Here is a 19,832-nt window from a genome sequence, read left to right on the forward strand (position 1 = left end):
ATGTTAAGGGCATAGATATTTACAATTGTTAGATCTTCTTGTTGGGTAGACCCTTTAAGTAGGATATAGGGCCCTTCCTCATCTCTTATTACAGTCTTTGTTTTAAAATCTAATTTGTCTGATATAAGGATTGCCACCCCAGCTTTCTTTTGGTGTCCATTAGCATGGTAAATGGTTTTCCATCCCTTCACTTCCAATCTGGGGGTGTCGTTTGGTCTAAAATGAGTCTCTTACAGACAGCATATCAATGGGTCTTGTCTTTTTATCCAATCTGATAGCCTGTGTCTTTTGATTGGGACATTGAGCCCATTTACATTCAGGGTAACTATTGAAAGATATGAATTTAGTGCCATTGTATTGCCTGGAAGGTGACTGTTACTGTATATTGTCTGTATTCCTTTCTGGTCTATGCTGCTTTTAGGCTCTGTCTTTGCTTAGAGGACCCCTTTCAATATTTCTTGTAGTGCTGGTTTCGTGTTTGCAAATTTCTTTAGTTTTTGTTTGTCCTGGAAGCTTTTTATCTCTCCTATTTTCAATGACAGCCTGGCTGGATTAGTATTCTTGGCTGCATATTTTTCTCGTTTAGTGCTCTGAAGATATCATGCCAGTCCTCTCTGGCCTGCCAGGTCTCTGTGGATAGGTCTGTTGCTAATTTAATATTTCTACCATTGTAGGTTACAGTCTTTTCTCCCAAGCTGCTTTTAGGATTTTCTCTTTCTCTCTGAGACTTGTAAGTTTTACTATGAGATGCTGGGGTGTTAACATGTTTTTATTGATTTTGAGAGGGGTTCTCTGTGCCTCCTGGATTTTGATGCCTGTTTCCTTCCCCAAATTAGGGAAGTTCTCTGCTCTAATTTGCTCCAATATACCTTCTGCCCTCTCTCTCTTTCTTCTTCTTCTGGGATCCCAATTGTTCTAATGTTGTTTCATCTTATGATGTCAGTTATCTCTAGAATTCTGCCCTCATGATCCAATAGTTTTTTATCTCTTTTCTCAGCTTTATTTTCCATCATTTGTTCGTCTATATTGCTAATTCTCTCTTCTGCCTCATTTATTGTAGCAGTTAGAGCCCCCATTTTTGACTTCACTTCATTAATAGCCTTTTTGATTTCAACTTGGTTAGATTTTAGTTCTTTTTTTCTCCAGAAAGCGTTTCTCTTATAACCTCCGTGTTTTTTTTAAGCCCAGCTAGTATCTTTCAAATCATGATTCTGAACTCTAGGTCCGACATCTTACTAATGTCCGTATTGAGTAGTTCTCTGGCAGTCAGTACTGCCTCTTGTTCTTTTTGTTGAGGTGATTTTTTCCATCTTTTCATTTTGTCTAGAGGAGATTAGATGAATGAGAGAACAAAATGCTAATAGGGTAACAACGTCCCCAGAAAATTTAATCTAAACAAATCAGAAAAGTTCTGAAACTGGAGGAAAAGAAAGGGAAAGAAAGAAAAAAGAAAAAGATAAAAACAAATACAGAACAAAAAAAAAAACCAGAATATGATCAAATATGATTAGGTTGGTGCATAGATCAATGCCACACACTAGATTTTGGTTGTATTTTGATCTGTTAGAAGATAATGCCTCCCCAAATTTTAAAGAAATATAAACTTATGTATGTACAAAAATAAGGGTTGATACGATGAAGGGATGGAATATGACGGTAAAGATGAAAATTTTAAAAGATTTTACGAAAGGAATTAATGAGAAGTTGGTTGAAAAAAGTAAGGAGAGGATTTAAAAATAAGAAAAAAAAAGGGAGAGAATGTGATTAGGCAGGAGACTAGAACAAAGCTGTACACTAGTGATTTAGGGTATATTTTGATCTGTTAGAAGAAACTGTATCTCAAAATTTTAAAGAGAGAACAACTTATATATAAATATGCCAAAAATAAGGGTACCTACTATGAAGGGATAGAATATGACTCTAAAAATGAAAAATAAAAATATTTTTTAAAAAAGGGATTAATAAGATGTTGGTTGAAAAAGGTAAAAAGAAAAATTCAAAAAAAAAAGTTGAAATAAAAATTAACTTTGAAGGACTAAAGAATCATGGTAAAAAAGCCATGAATTCTATGTGCAGTATTCCCCTAGTGCTGGACTTCTTCCATTCTCATTGATCGGTAAATTTGGTCTTGGCTGGCAGTTCTTGCTGATCTCCTGGGCGAGAGGTCTGTTGCAGTGGTTCCCAAATGTCTTTGCCGGAGGCAGATTTGCCCCGCCCTTGCAAGTCTGGTCTAAGTAATCTGCTCGGGTTTGCTCTCGGGAAGTTTTGTTTCTTGCGGGGTTTCCCTACGGCTTTGGAGGATGAGAGTGAGAATGGTGGCCTCCCAATCTCTGCCTGGGAGGAGCTGAAAACTTGGGGCCCCACTCCTTAGTAAGCCCCAGGGAAAACAGTCAATCACTCCCATCTCTCTGGTCTCATGCCGAACTCCGTGCTCACCCGGCCTGTGACCGAGCATTTCTATCTCTGGCACATGACCCTATGTGGAGTCTCCAAACTCAGTAGATCCCTGCGGTGCACTCCCACGCCTCTTCTCCCAGGGGAGGAATGGGAGTCTCCCTGGATCTGCTGCTTGTTGGGTCCCTGCTGGTAGAGCAGGGACCGGCCAGACTGTGCTGCGGATCACGGTTTATAGCAACCCCGAGCTGAGAGCCCATGCCTCTGCTCCGTCTCTCAGTTGGCTTCCCTACTCCATTCCTGGGAGCTCTGCCACAACTCAGGCACCCTCGGTCTTTCTGTGACCCGGAGGGTTCTGAGACCACACTGTCCTGCAAGGGTTCCACCCTCTGCTTAGCTGCTGGAGCGATGTCCCTCAGCGGAGCTGACTTCTAAAAGTTCAGATTTTATGCTCTGCTGCTCTATCTTTTGCCAGAAGCGGCAGATGGGGGCCCCTGCCCCCGCTGTCTATCCTCCTGAATATCGCCTTGGATTCACTTCTCCGCACATCCTACCTTCCAGAAAGTGGTCGCTTTTCTGTTTAGAGGGTTGTTGCTATTCTTTTCTTTGATTTCCTGTTGAGTTTGTAGGTGTTCAGAATGGTTTGATCCCTATCCAGCTGAATTCCTGGGACCAGACGAAATCTAGGTCTCCTACTCCTCTGCCATCTTGCTCCAGTACTCTTTTTTTTTTTTTTAAAGATTTATGTATTTATTTTAGAGAAAGAGAGAGTAGCCGGGCTGGTGGGGGAGGGGGGCAGAAGGAGAAAGAGGAGCTTGAAGTGGGGCTTTATCGCATGACTCTGAAATCAAGACCTGAGCCAAAATCAAGAGTTGGACACCTAACTAATGAGCCACCCAGACACCCCAAAGTAGTACTCTTTTTATTTTAGAGAGAGAGAGTAGCCGGGCTGGTGGGGGAGGGGGGCAGAGGGAGAAAGAGGAGCTTGAAGTGGGGCTTCAATGAGCCACCCAGACACCCCAAAGTAGTACTCTTTTTATGTCTGTAGAATTTATAGTCATGTCACTGTTCTTTTTCTTGATATTGGCTAATTTTGTCCTCTCGTATTTTGTCCTATTCAAATTGGCTAAGGTTTATCAACCTTCTTGATTTTCTCTAAGAACCAAATTTTGGTGTCATTGCTTTGCTTTACTATTTTTCTACTTTCTATTTCACTGATTTCTGCTCCAATCCTTACTCTTTCTTTTCTTCTACTTATTTTGGGTCTCACTTGCCCTACTTATTAAAAAAAATGACCAGACTGTTTGAATAACAACTTCACAAAAGAAGATCTGTAGATGGCAAAAAGCTACATGAAAAACACTCAACATCATTAGCCTTTAGAGAAATGTAATTTGAAACCACAATAAATACTCACTGGAATGTCCAACATTAAAAAAGCCTGACCCAGTGTTGAAAATCTTGGGTAACAAATTCTGATACTGCTGGTGGTGTTATAAAATGTTACAACCATTTTGGAAAACAATTTCACAGTTTCTTAAAACATAAATATTCTATAATATTAACCTATCATGTGATCAACTATTTCATTCCTAGGTATTTGTCCAAGGGAACTGAAAACACATGCAAAGATAGATAATTGTATATGATAGCACATTCGTTTGTAATAGTCAAATAATGGAAGCAATCCAAATGTCCCATCAACAGTGAATAGATATGTACATCATCCCATAGCCATACTATGGTATACTAGTAAGCAATAAAAAGTAATGGACTATTGATCCACAAACCAATATTGAAGAATCTTAAAATAGTTGTGTTGAAGTGGAAGCAGTCAGACAAAAGAATGAATGCTGTATGATTGCATTTATAGAAAATATAGAAAATGTAAACCAATCTATAGTGGAAAAAAAAAGACATAAATAGTTCCTGGGGGTAGGGTGGGGTTACAGGGGGAGCTAGAGAGGATACAAGAATGCAAACATTAGTAAATTGCTGGGGGTAGTTAATGTTTTCATTATCTTGATTGTATTATTGGTTTTGTGGGTATATACATTAGCCAAAATATAAATTGTACATTTTGAATATGTTCAGTTTGCAGAATATAAATTTTCTTCAATAAAGAAAGCAATCAGAAGATAAGAACTCAGTGTGTTAACAATTGAACTACATCTATGTCTATATGTCCACTTATTTGTTTTTCAGGGTGGATTGCTATTCTGGGTGCCATCTGGTTGCTAATTTTAGCTGATATTCATGATTTTGAGATAATTCTACACCGAGTGGAATGGGCAACTCTTCTATTCTTTGCAGCACTCTTTGTTCTGATGGAGGTAAGACTTTAGAACTTTTGCAATGTCATCTTTTACCTGACTTTTATATTTCATCTTTTACTGAGTGAATGAAAAAAGCCCAAGTCTATAAGTCTTTCCACATATTCACCAAGGAGAAAATGATGGAGTTTGTAATTAGAATATTTTAAGTTAAACCAGCTTTTATCTCAGCCACCTAAATATTTCTGATAAAATTGTTTATTTGGTTGCTTTTTAAAAAATTATCTTTGTGGTTTGTAAACTTGTTCAGATTTCATTTGCTATAAAGTAGAATTTGCTGTAAGTTGGGTTTAGAGCTGAATGACTTGTTACAGCAAATTGATAGGGTAATATTATCTTGACGGTCTATTTCATTTTGTGTAGTACTTAAGTAAATATTCTATGTTATCATGGAAAAGACTACATCAAAGAAAAGAGTGAATAATATATATTGTTTTAGTCATTGTTACAAAATTTATTAAAAAATTATTCACATTATTGTTCAGTCTTGAGACTTAATTTATGAACTTGTATCCTCCTCCTCTTCAAATACAAGGTTTGCTGATGTAGAAAAATACTACTCCCTAAAGGATATCTCCTCAAGCACACCAAATGTCTCACATTAATTATCTTAACTTGGTGATGACAGATCCATTGTTTTATTTCTTCTCTGGATTAAAACTTTGACACTTTCCCCCCCAGTGTCTTTAAGACAAATCCCCTTGAATTTTTGTAATTTATGTCTTTACTCGTAATGGATTGTGTGGATGTAATCAAGTGACTCATTTAGTCCCTCCAAATCACTTAGGGAGTTGTGAATTATATTCGAGGTCCTTGGTTCCCTACTCAGAAACTTCACCTTTTTTCTTTTGGGTACTCTTCCCACACCAAACACATAGACTAAGGAGGGGAAATTTCTGGTTACTGTTTTCATGATTGGACTTTGAAAGTCTCTGACTTGATTACATGTTTACTCCAGGCATAAACTGCTATCTCATCTGGGTTTGGGGCATATTTTCCCCAGTTTTATGCTTAACTTTGTGTTGATGGAATAAACAATGGGATTTTTAAAACAACTTTATTGAGATGTAACTTACATATCATAAAATTCACCCATGTTAAGTTTATAATTCAATGATTTTTAATAAATTCAGAACATTTGCATTATCCAAAAAGATTGTGCATGTCCTTTACAATTAATTCTAGCTCCCAAATCCAGCTTTAAGCAACCACTAATTTTTCTGTCTATTTATTTGCCTTTCCTGTACACTTTATCTAAAGGAGTCATATACTGTATAGGCTTTTCTGTCTGATTTCTTTAATTAGAATAATGATAATAATGTTGAGTTTTATTCATGTCCTTGTATGTATCTTTATCTAATTTTTTATTACTGAATAGTTTTCCACTATGTGGATATACTATATTTTATTTACCCAATCACCATTTGATAAATATTTGTATGGTTTCCAATTTTGAATTTTATGAATATTACTGTCATAAACGTTTGTGTATGTCTTTGCGTGGAAATATAATCTTTGTGTAGAAATATATTTTCATTTCTTTGAGGTAGATGCTAGGCTTTATCATAAGTTTAGCTTCTTAAGAAACAGCCAAAATGTTTTCCACAGTGGCTACACCATTTTACATTCTCACCAGTAATGTAATAGGATTCCAGTGTCTCTACATTGTCACCTATTGGCTTTCTTTCTAGTAGATGTGAAGTGGTATCTCATTGTGATATTCAACATCATGTTATTAGTCATTTTTATATGTTTGGCAAATTTCTATTCAAGACTTTTCACCACTTTTCATTTGGGTTTTTTTCTTTTTTGAGTCATAATAGTCCTTTATATATTAATCTTTCACTAAATATATGATTTGATTCTGATTGTACATTGCCATTATATAGAAATGAAATTAATTTTTTATATTGGTGTTGTATGCTGTGAGCTTGTTGAACTCATTTATTAGTCTAGTAGTTATTTTTGGATTCCTTAGAATTTTCTTTCATATCATTTGTAAATAGAGACATTTTAATTTCTTCCTTTTCTGATCTGGATGCCTTTAACTACCTCACAATCTCTCCCTTCCTCTTTCCCATTTTCCTTCTCTTTCTTTTTCTCTTGTCTTGTTGACTAGAACTTCCAGTTCAGTGTTGGATAGAAGTGGTGAGCACTGATACCTTGTTCCTGAGCTTAGGGGCAAAGCATTCAGCTTTTCACTATTATGCATAATGTTTGTTCTAGGTTTTTCTTAATAGAAGCTCTTTATCAGGTTGAAAAAGTTCCAATATATTCCTAGTTTGTTGTGAATTTTTATCAGAAATATATATTGGATTTTGAAAAATCCTTGTCCATATCTATTGAGATGACCATGTAATTTTTATCCTTGAGTCTATTAATTTGAATCTATTAATATGGTATACTACATTAATGGATTTTCAGATGTTAAATTTACTTTGCATTCTTAGAATAAGTCTCACTTGGTCATGGTGTATAATAAATTGTTGAATTCAGTTTGTATATTCATGAGTGATATTAGTCTGCATTATTATTTTTATGTGATGTTTCTGGCTTTGGTTTCAGCATAATACTGAATGAGTATAATAGAATAAGTTGAGAAGTGTTCTTTGTGGAAGAGTTTGTGAAGGATTGGTTTTAATAGCCAACTGAAGTGTTCAGTGAAGCGATCTGGGCCTGGAATTTAATTTGTGGGGAAGTTTTGTGTTTGTTTTAGGAATTCAATTTCTTTGGTCATTCAGATGTCTATTTCTTCTTGAATAAATTTTAGTAATTTTTGTCTTTTATGAATTTGTCTATTTCCTTTAAATTGTTTATTTTTGGCATAAGTTGTTTATAATATTGCCTTATAATACTTTTTTATTTCTGTGAAGGCATTAGTGATGCCCCCTCTCTCGTTTCTTATTTTGGTGATTAGTCTCTTTTTTTTCTTGATTAGTGTAGGTAAAGTTGGACATTTTGTTAATCTTTTTAAAAAAGAGCAAATTTTGACTTCATTGATTTTGTCCATAGTTTTTTTCTATTTCATTGATTTTTCCTCTAACCTTTATTATTTCATTTCTACTCTTGCTCTTGACTTAGTGTTCTCTTTTTTCCCCTAGGTTCTTAAGGAGGAACCTTAAGTTATTGACTTGAAATCTTTCTTATTTTCTCATATAAGCATTTAAAGCTATACATTTTCCCCAAGCACTACTTCTCTGCATCCCTTAAATTACATGTATTGTCTTCCATTTTCATTTAGTTCAAAATATTTTCTAATTTTCCTTGTAATTTATTTTTTGAATCATAAATTATTTAGAAGTATGTTTTATTAAGTTCCAAATATTTGAGGATTGCTCATATTTCCTTCTGTTTTTGATCTTTAGTTTAATTCAGTTGTGTTTTCCATCATTTCAGTTCTCTTAATTTTATTGAGACGTGGTGTAGAATTTGGTCTTTCCTGGAGAACATTCCACTTGTGCTTGAAAAGTATGTGTTCTTTGCTGTTGTTTGTGGAATGTACTATTAAATGTCAGATATGTCATGTTTGTTAACAGTTTTAAGTCTCATATATGACAAATATGTGATGTGTAGTTGTTCTATCAGTTATTGAGAGTGGGATATTGAAGTCTTCATTATTGTTGAATTGTGTATTTTTTCTTTCAAGTGTGTTCATTTTGCTTTATGTATCTTGAGGATTTGTTGTTAGGCACATATATTTTAGAATTATTATATCATCCAAATGAATTGAGCTTTTTTTCATTCTTAAGTGTCCCTCCTTTTCTTTAGTAATATTTTTGTGCTGGAGTCTATTTTGACTGGTATTGATATAGCCACTTTAGTCTTCTTTTGTTTACTGTTCGTATGGGCTGTCATTTAAAAAAATCCAGTTTGACAATTTTTCTATTGTTTGAAATGTTTAATCCATTCACATTTAATAAAATTATTGTTGAGTTTATGTCTGCCATTTTGCTATTTGTTTTTGCTTTCTCATTTCTTTTTTGTTCCTTTCTTCTTTGCTGCTTTCTTTGTGATAAAAAATATTTTCTTTTGTATCATTTAAATTCTCCTTTGTTTCTTTTTTTACACCATATTTTAAAATTATTTTCGTATGGTTATAGGAGTTAAGCTATGCATCTTAATTTATTACAGCCTACTTTGGATTAATAGTAACTTACTTCTAGTAAAATATAGAAATCTTCCTCTAATATGGCTCCAGTTTCTCATCTCTTCTTTGTGCTTTTATTGTTACATATGTTATATCTTTGTTGTATGCCTAACATAGTTATATCATTATTATTTTATGCAATGTATATTAAATAAAGAGAAGAAAAATATATTCATACAGTCTTTTATAAATATGTATTTACCTTTTCCATGGCTCTTTATTTCATTGTATGGATTTAAGTTCACATATGGTGTCAGCCTGAAGGAGTTCCTTTAGTATATCTCGTAGAGCAGGTTGGCTAACAATGTATTCTCTTAGTTTTTGTATGTGAATGACTTTATTTTGCCTTCATTTTCAAAGGGTAGTTCTGCTGGATCAATATAGGATTCTTGGTTTATAGTTGTTTTTTCTTTCAACACTTTGAATCTGTCATCCTACTGCCCTCTGATCTCCATTACTTTTTATTGGAAGTCAGCTGTTAATCATACTGTTTTTTCTCTATGCATATTGATTCATTTTTCTGTTGATGCTTTTGAGACTTTGTCTTTGTCTTTCAATAGTTTGACTATGATACACCTAGGTGTGGATGTCCTTGTGTTTATTGTACTTGTGTTTTTTTGAGCTTTTCAGATCTGTAGATTAATTTTTTAAAAATCAAATTTTAGTATTTGAACAGTTTTTGATTATTATTCCCTCAATTACATTATTATCCCTTTTTTTTCTCTTTAAATTGTATTGTTTTCCTCTCTTTCTGGGACTCTCATCACAGTCATGTATGTTTGCTTGATGGAGTCCTAAAGTTCTTCATTTTGTTCATATTTCCTTATTATTTTTTCTTTCTATTCTTCAGAGCAATAATTTCTATTGATAAATCTTAGTTTTCTTCTTTTTAAAGATTTTATTTATTTATTGGAGAGAGAGAGAGAGAGAGAGAGAGAGAGAGAGAGAGCGTGAGACAGCATGAGTGGGCGGAGGGGCAGAGTCCTCAGCATACATTCTAGGAGCTGATGGGAACTGTACAACAACCGCCCCCCCCACCAGCCTACATCATATGCTGCTTCAATTGAGACCATGCCTGTGTTTTTTTTCACTACCTGAGGTCTTACACCTACTCACGTAATTGTGGGTGTGAGCATAATAATGGTTCTTCAGAAAGACCTATATGATATTTATCTTTTTGGATATATTGGACTCTTTAATCCTTTAATTTTTTTCTTATATCTTCTTTATACCTCACTCCATTCCCTCTAATTGCCTCTTATTTTTCTCTTGGCAATTAGGGGAACCAAACTGGGTATATTGATTTAATACCTCGATACTGGGAAAGGCAATTATGTCTCATTATATTCAATCTGCAGCAGGACCCAAGTGATAAAAATCAAGTATTTTCTGCATGTGAGCACTGAATTGGGAGAATTTGTCTAGTTGTTTTTTAGGATCTGTATCCTAATCATTCAAACTCATGAGACATTGATTAAATTCATCTTTTTTTAAAAAAGATTTTTTTTATTTATATGAGAGAGAGAACAAGTGGTGGGGAGGGATAGATGGTGAGAGAGAGAGAGAGAGAGAGAGAGAGAGAGAAGCAGACTCCCTGCTGAGCAGGAAGCCTAATGTGGGGTTTGATCCCAGGACCTGGAGATCATGACCTGAGCCAAAGGCAGATGCTTAACCAACTGAGCCACCCAGGTTCCCTGATTATATTCGTCTTAGTAAGTCAAAATACCTTTAAAATTTTTCACAGAGCTAGAAGAAATAATCCTAAAATTTGTATGGAACCATGAAAGAACCCTGAATAGCCAAAGGAATGTTGAAAAAGAAAACCAAAGCTGGAGGCATCACAATTCTGAACTTCAAGATATAATACAAAACTGTAATCATCAATACAATATGGTACTGGCACAAAACAGACACATAGATCAGTGGAACAGAATAAGAACCCAGAAATGGACCCTCAACTCCATGACCAACTAATCAACAAAGAAGGAAAGAATACCCAATGGAGAAAACACAGTCTCTTCAACAAATGGTGCTGGGAAAATTGGACAGCCACATGCAGAAGAATGAAACTGGACCATTCCCTTACACTATACACAATGATAAACTCAAAATGGATGGAAGACTTAAATTTGAGACAGGAATCCATCAAAATTCTAGAGGAGAACACAGGCAGCAACCTCTGTTCCACAACAACTTCTTGCTAGACATGTCTCCAAAGGCAAGGGAAGAAAGACAAAAATAAACTATTAGGACTTCATCAAGATAAAAAGCTTTTGCACAGCAAAGGAAATAGTCAAAAAAACCAAAAGACAACCTACAGAATGGGAAAAGATAACTGCAAATGTCCTATCAGATAAAGGGCTAGTATCCAAAATCTATAAAGAACTTATCAAACTCAACACCAAAAAACCAAAAAATCCAATCAAGAAATGGGCAGAAGACCTGAACAGACATTTCTCCAAAGAAGACGTCCAAATGGCCAATAGACACATGAAAAAAAAAAAGCTCTATCTCACTCAGCTTCAGGAATATACAAATCAAGACCACAATGAGATACCACCTTACACCAGTCAGAATGACTGAAATTAACAAGTCAGGAAATGACAGATGTTGGTGAGTATGTGGAGAAAGGGGAACCCTCTTAACACTGTTGGTGGTAATGCAAGGTGGTACAGCCAGTCTGGAAAACAGTATGGAGGTTCGTCAAGAAGTTAAAAATAGAGCTACCCCACCACCCAGCAATTGCACAACTAGGTATTTACCCTAAAGATACAAATGTAATGTTCCGAAGGGGCACATACACCCCAATGTTTATAGCAGCAATGTCCACAATAGTCAAACTATGGAAAGAGCCCAGATGTCCATCGACAGATGAATAGATAAAGAAGATGTGGTATATATATACAATGGAGTACTCTTCAGCCATCAAAAATAATGAAATCTTGACATTTGCAATGACATGGATGGAGTTGGAGGGTATTATGCTGAGTGAAATAAGTCAGTCAGAGAAAGGTAAATATCATATGATTTCACTCATATGTGGAATTTAAGAAACAAAACAGATGACTATAGGGGAATGAAGGAAAAATAAAATAAGAGGAAATTAGAAAGGGAGACAAACCGTAATAGACTCTTAAGTATAGGAAACAAACTGAGGGTTGCTAGAAGGGAGGGGGAGGGGGGATGGGGTAACTGGGTGATGGGGATTAAGGAGGGCACTTGATGTAATGAGGACTGGGTGTGATATGCAATTGATGAATTACTAAGTTGTACCTCTGAAACTAATAAAAAATGAGAATATAATTTTATAAAATTTACAGCCAATGAGTTTTTAAATTTCTGACAACAATGGAGATATAATAAGTTTTCACTTAGGAAAAGCAAATAGAGATTTCATTTGTGCATGAAATTAATTTCAATAAAACCAGCTCAGCAAGGTTGCTGCTTTCTTTTTTTCTATTTTAAAATTTTATTTATTTTTTTAATGTAAGCTTTGTGTAGTTAACATAACATAGTTTTTTTGGAGTAGAATTCAGTGATTCATCACTTACATACAACACCTAGTGCTCATCTATCAAGTGCCCTCCTTAATACCCATCACATATCTAGCCCATTCCCCTACCCACTTCCCTTCATCAACCCTCAGTTTGTTCTTTGTCATTAAGAGTTTCTTATGGTTTGTTTCCTTCTCTCCTTTTTTTCTTTTCTCCTTTCCTATATGTTCATCTGTTTTCTTTCTTAAATCCACATATGAGTAAGATCATATGGTATTTGTCTTTCTCTCACTGACTGATTTCACTTAGCATAATATACTCTCGCTCCATCTTTGTCATTGTAATTGTCAAGATTTCATTCTTTTTTTTAATTTTTAAAAATTTTATTATGTTATGATTTTTTAAAAGATTTTATTTATTTATTTGAGAGAGAGAGTGAGATAGAGAGAGCCCAAGAGGGGGTAGGGTCAGAGGGAGAAGCAGACTCCCTGCTGAGCAGGGAGCCCGATGTGGGACTAAATCCCAGGACTCTGGGATCATGACTTGAGGTGAAGGCAGTCGCTTAACCAACTGAGCCACCCAAGCGCCCTATTATGTTATCTTAATCACCATACATTACATCATTAGTTTTTGATGTAGTGTTTCATGATTCACTGTTTGGGTATAACACCCAGTGCTCCATTCAGTACGTGCCTTCTTTAATACCCATCACCAGCCTAACTGATCACCCCACAACCCTCCCCACTAGAACCCTCAGTTTGTTTCTGAGTCCATAGTCTCTCATGGTTTGTCTCCCCTTCCGATTCCCCCCCTTTATTTTTCCATTCCTACTATCTTCTTTTTTTAACATATAATGTATGATTTGTTTCAGAGGTACAGGTCTGTGATTCAAAAGTCTTACACAATTCACAGTACTCAACATAGCACATAGCCTCCCCAGTGTCTATCACTCAGCCACCCTATCCCTCCCATGCCCCATCACTCCAGCAAACCTCAGTTTTTTTCCTGAGATTAAGAATTCCTCATATCAGTAAGATCATATGATACATATCATTCTCTGATTGACTTATTTCGCTCAGCATAACACCCTCCAGTTCCATCCACTTCGTTGCAAATGGCAAGATTGCATTCCTTTTGATGGCTGGTTAATATTCCATTGTATACAAGTACTACATCTTCTTTCTCCATTCATCTGTCAATGGACATCTTGGCTCTTTCCATAATTTGGCTATTGAGGACATTGCTGCTATAAATATCGGGGTGCGTGTACCCCTTCAGATCCCTATAGCTCTATCTTTGGGGTAAATACCCAGTAGTGCAATTGCTGGATCGTATGGTAGATATATTTTCAACTTTTTGAGGAACCTCCATACTGTTTTCCAGAGTGGCTACACCAGCTTACATTCCTATCAACAGTGTAGGAGGGCTCCCCTTTCTCCACAGCCCTGCCAACATCTGTCCTTTCCTGATTTGTTAGTTTAAGTCATTCTGACTGGTGTGAGGTGATATCTCACTGAAGTTTTGATTTGGATTTCCCTAATGCCGAGCGATGTTGAGCACTTTTTCATGTGTCTGTTGGCCATTTGGATGTCTTCTTTGGAAAAATGTCTGTTCATGTCTTCTGCCCATTTCTTGATTGGAACATTTGTTCTTTGGGTGTTGAGTTTGATAAGTTCTTTATAGATTTGGGATACTAGGCCTTTATGTGATATGTCATTTGCAAATATGTTCTCCCATTCTGTTGGTTGTCTTTTGGTTTTGTGGACTGTTTCTTTTGCTATGCAAAAGCTTTTTATCTTGATGAAGTCCCAATAGTTCATTTTTGCCCTTGCTTCCCTTGTCTTTGGCGATGTTTCTAGGAAGAAGTTGCTGCAGCTGAGGTCGAAGAGGTTGCTGCTTGTGTTCTCCTCTAGGATTTTGATGGACTCCTGTCTCACGTTTAGGTCTTTCAACCATTTTTGGTCTATTTTTGTGTGTGGTGTAAGGAAATGGTCCAGCTTCATTCTTCTGCATGTGGCTGTCCAATTTTCCCAACACCATTTTCTGAGGAGACTGTCTTTTATCCATTGGACATTCTTTCCTGCTTTGTCAAAGATTAGTTGACCATAGAGTTGAGGGCCAATTTCTGGGCTCTCGATTCTGTTCCATTGATCAATGTGTCTGTTTTTGTGCCAGTACCATACTGCCTTGATAATGACAGATTTGTAATAGAGCTGGAAGTCCGGAATTGGGAGGCCGCCAGCTTTGCTTTTCTTTTTCAACATTCCTCTGCTTATTCGGGGTCTTTTCTGGTTCCATACGAATTTCAGAATTATTTGTTCCATCTCTTTGAAAACAGTTGATGGTATTTTGATGGGGATTGTATTAAATGTGTAGCTTGCTCTAGGTAGCATTGACATCTTCACAATATTTGTTCTTCCAATCCATGAGCATGGAACGTTTTTCCATTTCTTTGTGTCTTCCTCAATTTCTTTCGTGGGTATTTTAGAGTTTTCTGAGTACAGATCCTATGCCTCTTTGGTTAGATTTATCCCTAGGTATCTTATGGTTTTGGGTGCAGTTGTAAAGGGGATCAACTCCTTGATATGTCTCTCTTCTGGCTTGTTGTTGGTGTATAGGAATGCCACTGATTTCTGTGCATTGATTTTATATCCTGCCACTTTACTGAATTCCTGTATGGGTTCTAGCAGTTTTCGGGTGGAGTCTTTTGGGTTTTCCACATAAAGTATCATATCATCTGCCAACAGTGAGAATTTGACTTCCTCTTTGCCGATTTGGATGCCTTTGATTTCTTTTTGTTGTCTGATTGCTGTGGCTAGGAATTCCTGTACTATGTTGAAGAGCAGTGGTGATAGTGGCCATCCCTGCTGTGTTCCTGACCTTATGGGGAAAGCTCTGTTTTTCCCCATTAAGATTGATATTCGCTGTGGGTTTTTCATAGATGGCTTTTATGATATTGAGGTATGTACCCTCTATCCCTATACTCCGAAGAGTTTTAATCAAGAAAGGATGCTGTACTTTGTCAAATGCTTTTTCTGCATCTATTGAGAGGATCATATCGTTCTTTTTCTTTCTTTTATTAATGTACTGTATCACATTGATTGATTTGCAGATATTGAACCAACCTTACAGCCCAGGGATAAATCCTACTTGGTCCTGGTGAATAATCCTTTTAATGTACTGTTGGATCCTATTGGCTAGTATTTTGGTGAGAATTTTTGCATCCATGTTCATCAAGATTATTGGTCTGTAATTCTCCTTTTTGATGGGGTCTTTGGTTTTGGGATCAAGGTAATGGTGGCCTCATAAAACTAGTTTGGAAGGTTTCCTTCCATTTCTGTATTTTGGAACAGTTTCAGAAGAATAGGTAGTAATTCTTCTTTAAATGTTTGGTAGAATTCCCCTGGGAAGCCATTTAGCCCTGGGCTTTTGTTTTTTGGGAGATTTTTGATGACTGCTTCAATTTCCTTGGTGGTTATAGGTCTGTCCAGGTTTTCTATTTCTTCCTGGTTCAGTTTTGGTAGTTGATACATCTCTAGATATGCATTCATGTCTTCCAGATTATCTAATTTGCTGGCATATAGTTGCTCATAGTATGTTCTTATAATTGTTTGTACTTCTTTGGTGTTGGTTGTGATCTCTCCTCTTTCATTCATGATTTTGTTGATTTGGGTCATTTCTCTTTTCTTTTTGATAAGTCTGGCCAGGGGTTTATCAATCTTGTTAATTCTTTCAAAGAACCAGCTCCTAGTTTTGTTTATCTGTTCTACTGTTCTTTTGGTTTCCTTTTCATTGATATCTGCTCTGGTCTTTATTATTTCTCTTCTCCTGCTGGGTTTAGGCTTTATTTGCTGTTCTTTCTCCAGCTCCTTTAGGTGTAGGGTTTGTGTATTTGAGACCTTTCTTGTTTCTTGAGAAAGGCTTGTATTGCTATATACTTTTCTCTTAGGACTGCCTTTGCGGCATCCCAAAGATTTTGAACAGTTGTGTTTTCATTTTCATTTGTTTCCATGAATTTTTTAAATTCTTTAATTTCCTGGTTGACCCATTCATTCCTTTGTAGGATGCTCTTTAGCCTCCATGTATTTGAGTTCTTTCTGACTTTCCTCTTGTGATTGAGTTCTAGTTTCAAAGCATTGTGGTCTGAAAATATGCAGGGAATAATCCCAATCTTTTGGTACTGGTTGAGACCTGATTTGTGACCTAGGATGTGCTCTATTCTGGAGAATGTTCCATGGGCACTAGAGAAGAATGTGTATTCCATTGCTTTGGGATGGAATGTTCTGAATATATCTGTGATGTCCATTTGGTCCAGTGTGTCATTTAAAGTCTTTATTTCCTTGTTGATATTTTGCTTAGATGATCTGTCCATTTCAGTGAGGGGGGGGTATAAGAGACCCCTACTATTATTGTATTGTTGTCGATGCATTTCTTTGCTTTTGTTATTCATTGGCTTATATAATTCGCTGCTCCCATGTTAGGGGCATAGATATTTACAACTGTTAGATCTTGTTGGGTAGACCCTTTAAGTAGGATATAGTGCTTTCCTCATCTCTTATTATAGTCTTTGGTTTAAAGTCTAATTTGTCTGATATAAGGATTGCCATCCCAGCTTTCTTTTGGTGTCCATTAGCATGATAAATTGTTTCCCACTCCCTCACTTTCAATCTGGAGGTGTCTTTGGGTCTAAAGTGAGTCTCTTGCAGACAGCATATTGATGGGTCTTTTTTTTTTTTATCAAATCTGATAGCCTGTATCTTTTGATTGGGGCATTTAGCCCATTTACATTCAGGGTAACAATTGAAAGATATGAATTTAGTGCCATTGTATTGTCTGTGTTCCTTTATGGTCTATGTTATTTTTAGGCTCTCTCTTGCTTAGAGGACCCCTTTCAATATTTCTTGTAGGACTGATTTTGTGTTTGCAATTTCCTTTAGTTTTTGTTTGTCCTGGAAGCTTTTTATCTCTCATTCTCTTTTAAATGCCAACCTAGTTGGATATAGTATTCTTGGCTATATATTTCTCTCATTTAGTGCTCTGAATATATCATGCCAGTCCTTTCTGGCCTGCCAGGTCTCTGTGGATAGGTTTGTTGCTAATCTAATGTTTCTACCATTGTAGGTTACAGATCTCTTGTCCTGAGCTGCTTTCAGGATTTTGTCTTTGTCTCTGAGACTTGTAAGTTTTACTATCAGATGTCAGGGTGTTGACTTATTTTCATTGATTTTGAGGGGGTTCTCTGTGCCTCCTGGATTTCGATGCCTGTTTCCTTCCCCAAATTAGGAAAATCTCTGCTCTAATTTGCTCCAATATACATTCTGCCCCTCTCTCTCTTTCTTCTTTTTCTGGGATCCCAATTATTCTAACACTGTTTTGTCTTATGGTATCACATATCTCTCGAATTTTGCCCTCGTGATCCAGTAGTTTTTTATCTCTTTTTCTCAGCTTCTTTATTTTCCATCATTTAGTCTTCTATATCACTAATGTTGTCTTCTGCCTCATTTACCCAGCAGTTAGAGCCTCCATTTTTTATTGCACCTCATTAATAGCCTTTTTTATTTTGACTTGGTTAGATTTTAGTTCTTTTATTTCTCCAGAAAGGCTTTCTCTAGTATCTTCCATGCTTTTTTCAATCCCAGCTAGTATCTTTATAATCATTATTCTGAACTCTAGTCCTGACATCTTAATAATGTCCATATTGATTAGGTCCCTGGCAGTCAGTACTGCCTCGCGTTCTTTTTTTTTTTTTTTTTTGAGGTGATTTTTTTCCATCTTGTCATTTTGTCCCGAGGAGAATAGATGAATGAGAGAACAAAACGCTAACAGGGTAACAACAACCGCAGAAAAATATACACTAAACAAATCAGAAGAGACCTGAAACTGGGGGAAAAGAAAGAGAATGAAAGAAAAAAGAAAAAAAAGAGAAAAAGATAAGAAAAAAGAATATGATCATATTTGATCAGGCTGGTGTATAGATCAGTGCCACACACTAGATTTTGGGCGTATTTTGGTCTGTTAGAGGAAACTGTATCCCAAAATTTTAAAGAGAGAACAACTTATGTATATGTACCAAAAATAAGGTTAAACTACTATGAACGGATAGAATATGACTCTAAAAATGAAAAATAAAAAAGATTTTTGAAAAGGCATTGATAAGATGTTGTTTGAAAAAGGGAAAAATATTCAAAATATTTAAAAAATTAACTTTGGGAATGACTAAAGAATCAGGGGGAAATATTTCTCTGCCTTCTTCCAGATTTTTTCCTTATCATTGTTTTCTATAGTTTGAAAATTATATATGTAGGTGTAGTTTTTTTGGCATTCATCCTGCATGGTGTTCCCTGAGCTTCCTGGATCTGTGGTTTGGTGTCTGACATGAATTTGGGGGATTCTTAGCCATTCTTGCTTCAAATATCTCTTCTATTCCTCCCTCTCTTTCTTCCCCTTCTGATATTCCCACTGTGCATATATTATACTTCTTGCAGATTTTCCACAGTTCCTGGACATTCTGTCCTGGTTCTTTTTTTGTCTTTCTTCCCTTAGCTTTTCAGTTTTTGAGAATTTTATTGAGATATCCTCTACCTCAGAGATTCTTTCCTCAGCTGTGTCCAGTCTACTAATGAGCCCATCAAATGTATTCTTCATTTCTGTTAGAGTGATTTTGCTCTCTAGTGTTTCTTTTTGATTCTTTGAATTTTTATCTCTGTTTACATTTCTCATCTGTTCTGTATGCTATCTTCTTTATCCACTAGAGGCCTTAGCATGTCAATCAGAGTTGTTATCAACAACTCTGATAATATCAACATCCCTGCTGTATCTTCTTTGTTCTGATTCCTGCTCTGTCTCTTTCACTTGTGATTTTTGCCTTTAATATGTCTTGTAATTTTTTTTTCCTGCTAGCCAGACATGAGGTACTGAATAAAAGGAACTGCAATAAATACGCCTTTAATAATGTGGTGGTGGGGTGTGGGAGGGAAGCATCCTGTAACCCTTTGATTAGGTCTCAGTCCTTTAGTGAGCCTGCGTCTCTGGACTATGAACTTCAGAAGTGCTCCTGAGTACTCCTCCCCACCCATGCCATCCCACCAGATGGAACAGAATGGCTACATCAGGCTGGAGTTGAATGTTTCCTTTTCTCCAGCTAGTTAAGCTCTGATAAAACCCAAGCAGGTTAGTCTCTGGTTCACTATTTTCTTCTGGGGGCAAACTTCGTTAAGAAGAACAGAGTGAATAAATCACTGGAGTAAAAGGCACAGCATAAGAAATATAGTCAATGGTATTGTAACCGCATTGTATGTGGACAGATGGTAGCTACACTTGTGGTGAGCACAGAATAACATACAAACTTGTCAAATCATTATGTTGTACACCTGGAACTAATGTAACATTGTGTGTCAGCTATGCTCAAATAAAAAAATAATAATAACATAAAAAAATAAAATAATAAAAACAGAAGAAAAAAAA

The 19,832-nt window shown here is 36.1% G+C and overlaps 1 protein-coding gene across 1 annotated transcript in view; it reads left to right on the forward strand.

Annotated features, from left to right (window-relative positions):
- OCA2 (OCA2 melanosomal transmembrane protein) overlaps positions 1 to 19,832 on the forward strand; it is a 480,811-nt gene that overhangs the window by 214,053 nt on the left and 246,926 nt on the right. Inside the window, exon 19 of the mRNA XM_073887392.1 lies at positions 4,600 to 4,727. Within this exon, the coding sequence (XP_073743493.1) occupies positions 4,600 to 4,727 (128 nt within the window). The remainder of the gene's footprint in view (positions 1 to 4,599; positions 4,728 to 19,832) is intronic.

This window comes from Callorhinus ursinus, unplaced genomic scaffold (assembly GCF_003265705.2).
Source record: "Callorhinus ursinus isolate GAN/ISIS: 27379988/994484 unplaced genomic scaffold, GSC_fseal_2.0 scaffold78, whole genome shotgun sequence".
Classification (NCBI taxonomy): domain Eukaryota; kingdom Metazoa; phylum Chordata; class Mammalia; order Carnivora; family Otariidae; genus Callorhinus; species Callorhinus ursinus.